Raw genomic sequence first — 13567 nt, forward strand, 5'->3', positions numbered from 1 at the left:
AACAGTGCAAAATGAAGAAGTTCTGCAGATTGGCTACATAACAGTGTAGCCATCTTTAATAATGCCAGAGTGTGCACTTAACAAATTACTAAGATGATAAATTTTATGTTGTCTTTACCACAATAAATACAGTACTAAAGAGGAAGGAGGAAGAGAAAGAAGAGGAAGAAGAAAGGGAAACACATACCTTTCATAGAAAAGACACAAAGTCTGTCAGACCACTTCCCGGACCCTCTAGCTTTTCACGTTAACACTACAACCTCCCTGCTTCGTCAAAAGCGAATGACTGCTCTGAACTTCTGAGGATTGAAGTAACATAATATAGAACAAAATATGCAAATACCTGGGTCAGTAGCAGAGATAATTGCTCCAAAAAAGAGACAATCTGTGTAATAAAATTTATCTGAGAGCTGTCCCACAATCTTCATGAGCTTCACCACACCATACATGAGATTCCTACAGCAAGGGAAGGGAAACCATGTCAGAAAGAGAAAAACAAAAAAGAAAATCCTTCTCACTGAGCAATCCGGCAAACACACAGCAGAGCAGCACTGGCGCAGTGTGGTCTCAAAGAGACTCGTGGAGACAATGGGCAGCTGCGGTGACTGGACACTGACCAGGAACGTGTGCAAGTGGGACTCTGGCACCATGTCACACTTCGCAATTGATGTCATTTGCCAAGACAGCAGAACATTCCATTTTGAAAAGCTGTGCTTACTGCAACTTCAAGGTTTGGTCCTCGATTAGCAACTAGTTAGCTTACTTAGCAATAAGTTAACTTACTTAGCAGTTAGTTAAGGCATCCTAAGTAATTGAGTCACTGAAAGGAAAGGAAGAGAAACAACCTTGCAAAACATGTAAGAAATTGTTAGAAAACTCACAACATTGTTAGATAGCACATTTAAATTCATGGAAATAAGTGGATTGGGTGATCTTGGCTAGAAAAAAATGGATTGGTCACAAAGATCCAAATGACTGACCTTCGCTACCAAGAGTCCTATCAAAGACTGGAAAAGGCAAAACTCCGCAAACATCCTCAGATGTCAGGGTGCCTACTGACTTGCTGGCCACTTGCTCTCTGCTTGGGTCAGGCAGGTCAGCAAGAGCCCATCTCACTTTGTGCAGAGTATGACGTGGCCCAAGAGGGACCACCAAGAAAAATACTTCAATTTGGCCAGAACATATTTCCTGTATGACAGCTTATAAATATAAATTGGGAGATGTATGGAATTTTAAAAGGCCTCGTACATATTACTACGAGTGTGTAGGAAGGGGACGTGGTGGTAGTTGCAGGGATTAGGCTCATTTTACCCTACACACTCTTTACCCACTCACAGTAAGATTCTGGATGGTAAGGACATTGCTCATTTTTGTATCCTGAGTGCGCAGAGCAGTAGACTGACCACGTTAGGGACTCAAGAAGTATTTGCAGAAACGAATCTTTGAGCCGCAGCAGTGATGACTAATGCTTGCCTGCTTCTGCAGGCTACCGTCCCAGCCACGTAGAACAGCTCTGTTGCGGCTCACAACTGCAATTCACAAGTACTCAGTGATGCAGACTTGAGTAGTCCTTTGCTGCCTATGGAAGGTTGCTTTTATCCACCTTTTAAATTCTTCCTCAAATAAGATCTTCCTCTCTTTCCTTCTGCCAGAAGCTTAGCCATGGCACAGACCTCTTGGGCAGTCTTTCCCTCCTCCCACCTCCATCACCCTAATGCCAGGTATCTAACCTGTCACTTGTTCATGGTGTGTCCCCATGACAGGACAACATCTAAGCACCCTCCTTATTTATTTATTTATTCATACAGAACTGGGGTACAGGCCAGAGTTGCAGAGGGTGAGAGGATTCACCAGAGATGGAGTAGGGAGCAGAACAGGCAGATCATGGAAGTACACTGCTGAGGGGAGCAGCGGGCGGGTCAGGAGAGGTCTGCCACGCCATGTGGTCACCTCCGGGGCAGGCGGGAATTGAACTCATGCGGAAGTGGCTTTAGCTTCTTAGTGCTGTGCTTTAACCTGCTGCACCACCAGGGAGGGCCGCACCCTCCTTTTTTTTAGTGGTATAAAAATCTCGTGACTTTATCTCTAGTTTCCCAGCTATTTTTTAAAAGATTTATTTTATTTATGCATACAGAACTGGGGTACAGGCCAGGGATGTGGGGGTGGTAAGAGGATTTACCAGAGACAGAGTGGGGAGCAGAACAGGCAGACTGATGAACTACACTGCTGAGGGAAGCAGTGGGGTGACAGGAGAGGTCTGCTGCGCCATGTGGATCAGCCCCAGGGTGAGGACTGATCTGGCACTGAAGCAGCTGTGGCTAGCTTGTAGTGCTGTGCCCTAACCCGTTGCACCACCAGGAAGGGCCTTTTCCAGCTGTTTTTTAAAATGAACTAAAACCTGTACTTTATTCAGATCTCCTTAGTCTTTCTTCACCTAATGTCCTCTTTCTGTCCCAGCACGTGGTACCGCATACTTCCAGTGGCCTGACCTTCCAGTCTCTTGGCTGTGATCATTTGCAGCCTGCTTGTTTTTGATCCCTGTGGCAGTTTTGGAGTGCTGGTCAGGTGTTCCATTGACTGACCCTCAATTGGGACTTATCTGGTTTTTTTCTCACAATTAGACTGAGATAAGGAGGTTTGAGGAAGAAGATCCAGAGGTAAAGTGCCATTCTAATAACAAATATCAAGGGCACAAGGCTGTCAACATGACTTACACTGTTAGTGCTAACATTGATCACTTGGCTGGCAATGTTTGTCCCTTTTCTCTTCTCTACTCTACAGTCCTTTCTCTGTCCTCTCCATACCTTGGCCTTTGAGGGTAAGCACCACCTCCTTGAGGGGGAGTGTATCTACAGAAATTACTTGGAATTCTGCGCAGGAGATTTGTCATTTCTCCACCATTTAGTTATTCATCCATGCATTTCTCCACATTAATAGGCCCTCAGATATTACCAGTACATGTTAGTAGAATTTTATATTTTGGGTGCCGGCCCAGTATGTCAATGATTTTGTTGTTCCTGGATCATTGTGGAAGCTTGAAGGTTGGCTCTGTGTCTCTTGGACATATCCCACCATCCATTTATTTGTTTGGTTCCTTCTTTTTTTTTTTTTTTAAGTACTTCCTCACTTTTGAGCACTACAAGATGCTCTACCCTCATCTTGTTATATTTTCTGTCCTGGATTTACAGTCAGCCTTTTCTGCCAGAGGTTCTGGTTCTTTTCATCAGAGTAATAGAAATCAAAATTTCCTGACTAGGTAAAATATTATTTTAATTATTCTTAATTTTAAGCAGTCACATATGGCTGACAGCTACCATAACACACACTGTGGCTGTAGAACTTGAACCCCATCTCCACAAATAAAATACTGGACTCCAGCTGTTGCCAAGGGTTGGGGAGAGGAGAGAGAGTTGTTGGTGAAAGATTACCAACTTCCAGGTATAGATGAATGGGTTTGGGGTAATCTAACGTCCACAGCGTGATGATCATAGCTAATAACATGGTACCATATATATGAAAGTTGCTAAGAGAACAGATCTCAAATATTCTCACCACTAAAAACGAGATAGAAGTGGTAGCTAATGCTATGGTGATAATAATTTTGCAGTATATGAATATCAAATCAGTATGTTTTAGACCTTAAACTTGCATGGTATTATATGTTCATCCCACTACAGCTGAGAAAAAATACTGTTCTCTGAACTCACATGGGTCTCATCTATTTGGCAAGTGGTTGATTTTGCTATCGGTCCAAGAGTCACTTACCCAATAATGAAGCAAGAAACAGCAGTTCCCAAGAAGGCATAGGCCAGAATAGATCCAAGATTTCTGAAAAAATGTCTCTAAAAAAAGAGGACAGGAATCACACGGTGACTTTTGACACTGAGCAGACAAAACATGCTAAAAGTCTTTAAATAATGAAGCCTTAGTTACTGTTTTTTATCAGTTACTCCTGAATGAATTTACTTAGCATTGAACATCATGGTTCTAAACATTTTTGCACTAATAATCACTGAGCAAGCAAGGGCTCAGTAAATTTCAAAAGAAGAAACAATTCTGGCTGATAACAAGAGAGAGAGAGAATGAGTGACTATAACAGTAAACCCATCATTTTCATAAGATTTAACCTAAACCTTTTATTCCAATGATTCAGTTAGTCACTTCCAGTTCTTTTGGTGCCTTAGAAGATCATTACATATATAAGTCTGACACTAATGAAGAATGAAAGTGCTATCTAAGAAGCTTTCTTGTTAACTCAGTGTCAGAAAACAGTTCCCTGAAAATCTGAGGTGTCTCCTCATATTCATGTGAATTCATCTTCTGGAACCTGGCAAAGAGATGTGAAGAAATGAGAAATAGTTCTATTGCAGACAGGCAAGTGTGCGTGTATGTATTTGTTTGTGTGTTTGTATACTTACACCAATATAACATCTAGTAATTATTCAAAATGAGGTGGCAAAACTGTAATCCTCTCGATGTTTTTATACATCGGTAACCCTTAAACACACACACAAACACATGCTCACGCGTGCACGTCTTTAAGGTTATTGGATATGCTGATGTGGAAAAGCACTGTCCTTGGGCTCCTGAGCCAAGGTCCTTACTTTACAAGCATAAGCTGATCTGACCATCAGAACCATTAGACAAAAACAGACAAACACAATGCCCCAAACACCCTCACTAAATAAGGACCAGGAATACTTTATCTAAAATTAAAAAGGCAGGACAGCCCTACCCTGACAGCCAAGTGATACCAGGAAAGACAGTCCAGGAAGGAGAACTCTGCCTGGATCAAGCATCCACTCTGACAAAGGGCTGTGGGGTCCCCTGGCCAGCATTCCAGACCTGGGCTGTGGCCTCCTGATGCCTGCACCTCTCTGGAGTTGTGAAGGTGTCCAGGAATGCCTAGTGCCCTAAAGCCACCAACACAGGCCTTCAAGGGTTTGCCATGCTGACAGTCACCAAATGAGGGTGCTGTTTGTACACATGTAGATATATCACATTTGCCTCTTCATTGGTCATTGTCCCCAGTCTTCAAGAGAATGTATTTACATACCAATGTCTTGAAAAAACTAGTTACACTGAAAAAAATCAACAACTGTGAGACTTCTTGCCTTCTAGTGCTCTACCAAGTGAAAATAAGCGCAGACTAGGGGAGACCAGGGACAAGACATAGGGCCAATGAAATTCATAGGGGGTATCTAGGAATCAATTTTAATTCCAGATGCACTTTCTTTTCAGTTGTCTTTTAGAAATCCATTATGGTTAGCTTGAACATACTAAGCAAATTCACTTTCATGTTACTATCCAAAGCAAAATAATAGGAATATAAATGCCACCAAAAATACATTAATAATATATTCTAAAGCCCCTCCCTCCCTCTCCCTCCCTCTCTCCCCCTGCCAGTGCCCCTCAAGCAAACTGTAAGTACCAACACAGAACACAAGCTAATGTTAATGCTTTGTTCAAGTTAGAAAAAAAGGCCCATGTCTGCATGACAATTATATGTATACAAGTCAGAAGGACCTGAATAAGCCTGTCCACAGACCTGAAGTTAAATGGTCAACTCCTTATTGCACATTTAACTGACAAGAGGTTTAATCCTAGATGGCAACCACGTAAGAAGCTACTATTTAAAATCCTTTTATAGGGGAAAGAGACTAACAGCTGATAATCTGAAAGACTGCTATTTCAAAAACAACTTACATTGGTAACTAGTAAAATCTTTCAGGTTCATTTTCTCCTGAGAACATTCAGGTGAGAAAGGGGCAGTTCTGCAAAGACAAAGCTGCTTTTCAGCCAGCAGAATGTCTTTCACAACCAATAACAGCTTCATTTTCAATCCACTGTGTATGACCTTCACTGTACCTCAAGATTAGTTACTTAAAATACCCAATTACTCACCCCCCCCATTTGATTTGAAGGGGAGTTCTCTAATTCCTCACTTAAGGAATATTATTATTTAGTGTTATAATGTAGAGTTATTTCAATTAAGTAAATAGATAAGCAAGCAAGCTAGTCACAAAAGAAGAGAAAAAAGTACCATTATGGATCCCCCTAAAATCATGCAGTGGGCCATACTCATAAAATCATCCTATCTGTTATAAGTCAATAGCTGACATACAGGCTCAGATGACTTTGACAACCCAGAGATTAGTCACAAAACGGATGTGTGTGTGTATGTGTGTGTATCTATATCGATATCAATATACCTATATTTTAACAGAAAGCCTAACTCCGGAGGGAGTGAAGCACAAAGGAATAACCCTGGGCCCTGGGGTCAGACAGACAGGCCATGAGACAGGATCATGACTCAGTCTCACACCAGCTACTTAACCTCACACATGTCACTTAGTCATACTGAGTTTGGCTTCATCATCAGTAAAAGGCAGAGACTCTGCATATCTGTGAGTGTACAAATGTGTGTTGAGCTAGTACATGCAGCTTTTTGCTCCTCACACATTCATGTGAAGTCAGGACTTTTGCTTCTTTCCTCCTCCTCCAAAGGTGATGGAGTAAGCATGGTCACTTAATCTCTGAAAGAAGAGACTGGCTTGACCCTGACTCACAATCTCGACTTTTTGTAACAGGCGGGGGGATTGTTCTTGTTCCTCTATGCTCCATGCTGTGAGCAAAGCAGCCTTTGACAAGCCAAGAAATTCCCAACATCTCTTCATTTCGGCCTCCCTGCCTTTGACTGTGTTCAATTTGGCAGTTAAGGGCATCTGTCTTCAATTTCTGAGCTAACTAATAAAAGAGTCCTACTAAGAAGGGCTAAGCTGCACCATCCAGTATGCATTACCTGACATTGTTGATCATAAATCAATCATTCAATTACCAGTTAGCTCTTCCTGGGTCTACTTATTCATCGATGAGTTGGCATCTGGAGGAGAAAACTAATCTACCACCCTCACCTTCTACAGAGTTTCTGTGATGATGAGAAATCATGTATGTAAAAGCAGAAATAAAGACTATATGTAAAGTTCCCAACACATATCAGATGCTCCATAAACTGTGACTGTATTTATGTTGGTTGAAAACAGTTTTAGAATTCTCTGAAAAACTAAAACACCCAATTATTCTTTGACAGAGGAACCAACCCTATGAGCAGATGTCTTTTCATAAGATGGCCAAGGAAGTATGCTGTCCTCTATGATCTGAAAGAGTTTATGTAGGACTGGTATCATTTATTCCTTAAATATTTGATGAGTTCACCAGTGAAGCTCCTGGGGCATGGGGAAATGTCTTTAATATAAACTCAATTTATTCCATTACTATAGGGCTGTTCAAGTTTTCTATCTCTTCACAGGTCAGTTTTGGTCGTTTGAATCTTTCAAAGCATTGTAGGGATGTCTCCTCTTTTGTTTTGATAAGCGATTTGTTTCTTTCCATTTTTAGCTTCTTGATCTAGGGATCTAAAGTTTTATAAATTTGGAAAGCACTGTCTTTTAAGGGTGTTGTTGAATTTATTGGCAGCTAAGATATCTCTTCACTGGGCTCACTGAAAAAAATTTCCTTTAGTCCCCATTCGGAAGGAAAGCTGAAACAAACTCCTTGACTGTTAACCAAGGGAGGCTTTTTGGAGTCTAATTTTCACAGAACTCCCAAGAGAGGGGAGGAAGGGAACCACTAACACTATTTGTAAAGGTAAATGGTATTTTAAATGACTAGGGGCTTAGGCCCAACCTTGTTGCCAAGCATAACGACCCTCAGTAAGAATAGATATAACTTTTTACTTTGGAGTAATTATAAAATCACAGAAGTTGCAAAGATAACACAAGAGGTCCCGTGTAATGTTAAAGCCAGTTTCCTCCACTGGATATATCTTACAAGACAGTAATATAATATGAAAATCCAGAAAATATCAAAACTATAATATGGTGTCAGAAACAGAACACATTTGCAAAACATGTGAACAGTTTCAAGTCATTTTATAACATGTAGAGATTCATGTGCCCTCCCCTGTATTCAAGATTAAGAACTCCTCCATTGCCAGGAAGATCCCCCTCATGCTAATCCTACATAGTCACACTCACTCCCCTCTCACCCCTACCATTCCTAACCCTTGGTATCACTAATTTTTCTCCATCCTATGATTTTTTTCATTTCTAGAAAGCTATATCAATGCAATCACACAATATGTGGCTTTTGCAGAGTGGATTATTTTCATTCAGCATAATGCCTCTGCGACCCACCAGGGTCAAGAGCATATTCCATATGGATCAAGGGCATATTCCTCTGCTTGTTCTGGCAAAGGCCATTCCATTGCTGGCTGAGCACTAGTCTGTGGTATGGAAGCTCACTTGACCATTCATCTGTTGTAGGACATTTTGATTCTTTCTGTTTTGAGGCTATATATATAAATAAAGTTGCTATAAGCAAACATGCACAGGTTTTTGCATGAATGTAGGTTTTCATTTCTCTGACATAAATCCTCAGGAACAAAATTACTAGGTCATATGGTTAATTTCAGCTTTAGTTTTATAGAAACTGCAAAATTGTTTTCCAGAGAGTGGCCATATAATTTTATATTCCCACAGCCACTGTATGAGAGTTCCAGATTTTAAAAACAGAAATGAATCACTGCTGATGAGTCAACTAAAGACTATGAGTGGGTGCAAAACAGAGTAACAAGCAATCTGGGAGAAGGGAAAAACTACAAAATTATGTAGGTAAATTAGCAGATATTCCCACACTTAAAAAAAAATCAGTCAAGAAAATAAATGCTGGCAAAAACCTCTTACCTTCTTTAAACTGTATCCAGCATGGAAAATAATTGGAGGTAACAGAATGTTGAAAAATACCTCTGGATCAAATGTTACCTAAATGTTTAAAAAGAAAACCATTTAACATCAGTGCTGCTGCAATATTTGCTTAATATATATATTTTTAACATTAGAAAGGCATTTATTTGCATATAGATGAACAGTATGGCTGCCTCTGCCTGGAACCATTTTTCACTCCCCCCCCTTTTTTTTAACTAACTTTTTTTTTATAACAGTTTATTTTTACATCATTTTGTACATTTTTTTCCATCTCAGTAATATTTGCTTAATATTTTAAGCCACTGAGAAAATTTAAAATTTAAGCCATTGAGCAAATAACATAAATGTGAAAAACCATGGACTCATCGCAGGAGAGGAGCCACCGTGCCTCAGTGACCCAGTATGACCTTCCACACGGCACTCTGACCTCCACTCCAGGTGTGCTGCTAACAACACATGCAGATGCAACAGCTGGGCCCTCCCTGCTGACTTACAGTACTATGAAGCTGGCTGTAGCCACTTCAGGGCAAGTTCGATCTCCAGCCAAAGAGCTGACCCACATGGAGCAGCAGACCCCTCCTGTCTCACCCACTGCTCCCCTCAGCCGAGTATTTCAGTAGATCTGCCTGTCCTGCTCCCCACTATCTCTTGTGAGTCCTCTCACCACCCCTGCACCTCTGGCCTGTACCCCAGTTCTGTATGCATAAATTAATCCTGAAAAAAATTAATGTAGCAGCCCAATGCAATTTTAAGAACTCAGGGAAAGTTTCTAATCAATGTTCTTATTTACTTTTTTATATATACTTTGGCTCTTGAATGTCGATCCAAGTTTTTAAGTAAGAAAAACATCTCGATGTTTATCAAACTTAAGGCTCAACTGCAATAAAGGATATAATTGTGATTCTTCATTCATTTTGGGGCTCCTCCTACAGACTCATTTATAGAACTAATTCCCTCAAATACAAATATCTTTTGAGTTACTGCTATTCTGCAATATGTGATGTGGCTAAATCAAAGTCTCTAGCATCACCATACAGTCAGAAGCTCTAACAAGAGTGAATTACCTGTGGATACTGGGAAATTATTCTGAAAGTATCAGCAAAAGCTTATCACATCTGGACAAGTATTAGCATTGCATAAGCCTCCTAACCTTTTTAAAGAATTTGTGTTGGTAGATTAATTGGCTTCTATTTCAATTATTCAAAACCTTTGGGTTTTTTATAGTGCTTCTCTATAAAAACTGGAAATGTTAATCACCCTAATTGGAAACAAAACAGTTCTCTCAAATTATGTTTCAGTCTATCTTGTTACTGAAGAGTAGACTATCATGCAGGGAAGTCCGAAAATCAGAGGGGTGTTGGCCAATACCTATATGAGGACACTGGGGCCAGAGAGTATAACTTGTGGGAAGTTATCAAATCAAGTAAGGTCTGACCAGCACAAGTTTCCTGATGTTCACTTTACCACTCATACTTTTTATGGTTTTTTAAAAGATGTATTTATGCACATAAGACCTGGGGGATAGGCCAGAGGTGGGGGGAGGGGTGGGGTGAGAGGATTCACCAGAGACAGAATAGAAGCAGAACAGGCAGATCCACTGAAATACACTGCTGAGGGGAGCAGCGGGGAGACAGGAGAGGTCTGCTGCGCCATGTGGGTCAGCTCCCTGGCCAGGGATCGAATTCTTGAATAGCTTCATAGTGCTGTGCTTTACCCTGTTAATGCCACCAGGGAGGGCCCTCAATACACTTTAAGTTAACCAAGCTGACTCAAGATGCCTCACCCTTAACTCACAACAATCTCAGCCTTCTTTATTTTCTCTCCTTTGTTTTGTGAGGCAAAGGTTTAAACAGGGAGGATCTCAAGAAATGTTTTTGTAAAGATAATAAAGTCAACTTCATCTATTCTAATGTAAAAGATGGAAATGGATTGGGGTCTCCTCTCCTCTGCCCATTCTGTACAGATTAAAGGACTCAAGGAGCCATTTCAAAACAGCCATTAGTGTGGCAAATGCACTGGGGGTCTTTCTCAGTTGCATATAATTTCACAAATGTTTATGGCAAGCCCATGTATTCTTATGAAGAGATAAGAACAAAAAGCTTACTAGCCATTAGGGACACATGTTTGATGCCCCAGGTTGGCAATTTTCTTCAAGGACTAGGTTAGATCCTGAGAACAATAATTTAATTTTTGGAGCACCATCTATACTCTGCCTTAGAGTGTAAGCCTCTCTATGCATTATCGCTGTGGTATGTTAAAAGAGGTTGCACATGGCCCTCCCTGGTGGCGCAGCAGGTTAAAGCACAGCACTAAGAACCTAAAGCCACTTCCGCATGAGTTTGATTGCCGCCTGCCCCGGAGGTGACCACATGGCGCGGCAGACCTCTCCTGACCCGCCCGCTGCTCCCCTCAGCAGTGGACTTCGTCGATCTGCCTGTTCTGCTCCCCACTCTGTCTCTGGTGGAGCCTCTCGCCACCCCTGAGCCTCTGGCCTGTACCCCAGTTCTGTATGTGCAAGTAAATAAGTCTTAAAAAAAAAAAAAAGAGGTTGCACATAACCTGAATCTTCCAGACCTTACACAGAAAGAAGCCTTCCTGCCATTAAGCCTGCATCTACAGGGTGATAAAATGGACATGGATAGATACCAATTCCTTGCTTACCCTGGAAGTCACTCAAGTAAGGAGATTTAGAATCCTTTTTCCTGTGGAATAGTTTAGATACCCACAATATCATATAAAAACAATGTTTGGACTGAATCGAACACTAAAAGTTCAAATTTGGTTTCTTCTTGTCATCATATCCCACACGCTTGCTAGCAAAACTGAGAGCCATGAATGGTACCCATGTTCCAGGAGACTGAAAGGGTTTCTTTCTACAAGGTCCAGACAGGACTGGAAAATCAAAAACCATGTCAGGACAATAATGTCCCCAGCTCACCTTTCTCAGCATGTCATTCTGTTCCACACTGTTGATCTTGCCGGGACTGATTTCGCCTTTCAAGGTGTATTCAAAGAACTTCCCGCTGACATTCACTAATAAGGTGCTGAAGGCCCTGTCTTCCTGGGTGCAGCTGAGTGACTTGTCGTGGCCACTGGTGGCAGGGGTGCCATACCTCAGGATCACACCGACAATGAGTCCTGAAACAGAGTAGAAGAACCATCAGCTCTGTGCAACAACAAACAGTGTGTGGAAATAATGATGCAGCTGATTTGCAACAACAAAGAGACGCCAAAGAAATCTCAGAGAGTAGCCACAGGGTCTGTATTTTAGGAGCAACTGTACCGTCCTCTAAGGCAGTTAAGCATCCATCTAGCCTGGTTTAAGTCGCTCAGGCACCAGGCACACAAGGTAGGGTAGTGCCTCTGGGGATTATTATGGCACTCGTAACAACTGATCACACCTCATTTCTTAGGCCTTTGATGGAGAAAGGGGTGGGGGGGGTATGCGGGGGGGTGGCAAAGCAAGGGTTTTCCAGCAAGGGCAGCACAAAACACAAGCTCCTTTATTTGCACCACCAGTAGCCTCAAGCCAGTCTTGCTACCATCTGCCTGCAAAGACGAGGCTGTGGGAATTTCTAGCTGCTACAAATACAACTAATTTTGCCACACAGCAGAGGAAGGAAGGGCGGAGGGGAGAGTGCTTTTGCTTAGATCATTTCAAGCACTGGGTATCATGGAGAAAGTAATTACATCCCTTCAGGCACTCAGCACCCCTGATACAGTTTCTCTTAATCATGAGTCAGTGATGGATGGCAGAGCTGGCTTCTTGGGGCTGTGGCTATGATACCACTAAGATAATTAGCTACAAGTCTTAAAGTCTCATTCTGTTCTTATTAGAGTTTTCCCTTTAGGAAAGGAACCCCAGCAAAATTTTGGATAATCCTTCAATTCCATGACTGAAGAGGAGCGTTATTCCCCTGTAGCTGGACATGAGTCACACGTGTCCAAGGAAAATCGAGTGAAACGTGCAAAGAACATAAATCACCACTGAAAACTTCCTACAGTTCTCTCTTCCGAGGAAAATTTCAGACTTCTCTCGATATTTGTTTTCATGTTAATAACATTAAAGGACAGAATGGTGAAATGCTCCCTCATCTCATTTCACCATTTAATGGAATAAGTGACATGAGAAAGAGAAAGAAAAGAACATTTACACATTTACTACACTGTATGTATAATGCTCTGTAATGTCTCAACACCATGAAACTCACAAGATGTTGATTAACAAATAATATATGAAATCTAGAAAAGTATAATTCTTAAAGTCAATGCCTTTCTGTTCATTATTATCATGATACAACCATATAAATAGATATGTGTAGCTTTCTAACTTTTGTGGAAAATTAAGTTCATTTTTACAATGTAAAAATGAAGTTCTTAATCTCAACTTTGCCTGATATGAAGCAATTGTTCATTTAAAAAAATGACTTACTTTTATATCAGCATTTTACTCTTCAGTATTTGTTCACATTTCATATACATTTGGTACTGTTGCAGATACAATAGGTGCATAAGTTTTATTTTTCCATTTTTAAAGTGAAACAAATTAATTACTTGATATTTAGTGACTACTTATCGATCTACTTGCTTTTTTAAGTAGAAATCATTCAAATTTATGAACACATACCTGTACGTCCTGAATACTTAAACCCCCTATCTTACCATTTCAATATTAATTTTTTATTTTATTCTATATATATTTTTTCATTTTTGAGGTAACACTGGCATCTCGTAGTCACTTTATCTTGTCAGATGACTAATCAGGATGATGGCAGAAATGGTAAGCCCCTACATACTCAGGT

The 13567-nt window shown here is 40.9% G+C and overlaps 2 protein-coding genes across 3 annotated transcripts in view; both read right to left on the reverse strand.

Moving 5' to 3' along the window:
- The window catches only part of ZNF41 (zinc finger protein 41), a 722252-nt gene that overhangs the window by 133463 nt on the left and 575222 nt on the right, over positions 1 to 13567 (reverse strand). The gene's annotated exons all lie outside the window — the stretch shown is intronic.
- The window catches only part of SLC9A7 (solute carrier family 9, subfamily A (NHE7, cation proton antiporter 7), member 7), a 126985-nt gene that overhangs the window by 55517 nt on the left and 57901 nt on the right, over positions 1 to 13567 (reverse strand). For both annotated transcript variants that reach the window (XM_004689985.2, XM_012730258.1), the window contains exons 2-5: positions 11704 to 11903; positions 8745 to 8822; positions 3766 to 3842; positions 344 to 456 (exon numbers count right to left, since the gene is read on the reverse strand). In XM_004689985.2, the coding sequence (XP_004690042.1) occupies positions 344 to 456; positions 3766 to 3842; positions 8745 to 8822; positions 11704 to 11903 (468 nt within the window). The remainder of the gene's footprint in view (positions 1 to 343; positions 457 to 3765; positions 3843 to 8744; positions 8823 to 11703; positions 11904 to 13567) is intronic.

Source organism: Condylura cristata, unplaced genomic scaffold (genome assembly GCF_000260355.1).
Source record: "Condylura cristata isolate star-nosed mole 26May11 unplaced genomic scaffold, ConCri1.0 scaffold00027, whole genome shotgun sequence".
Taxonomy (NCBI): domain Eukaryota; kingdom Metazoa; phylum Chordata; class Mammalia; order Eulipotyphla; family Talpidae; genus Condylura; species Condylura cristata.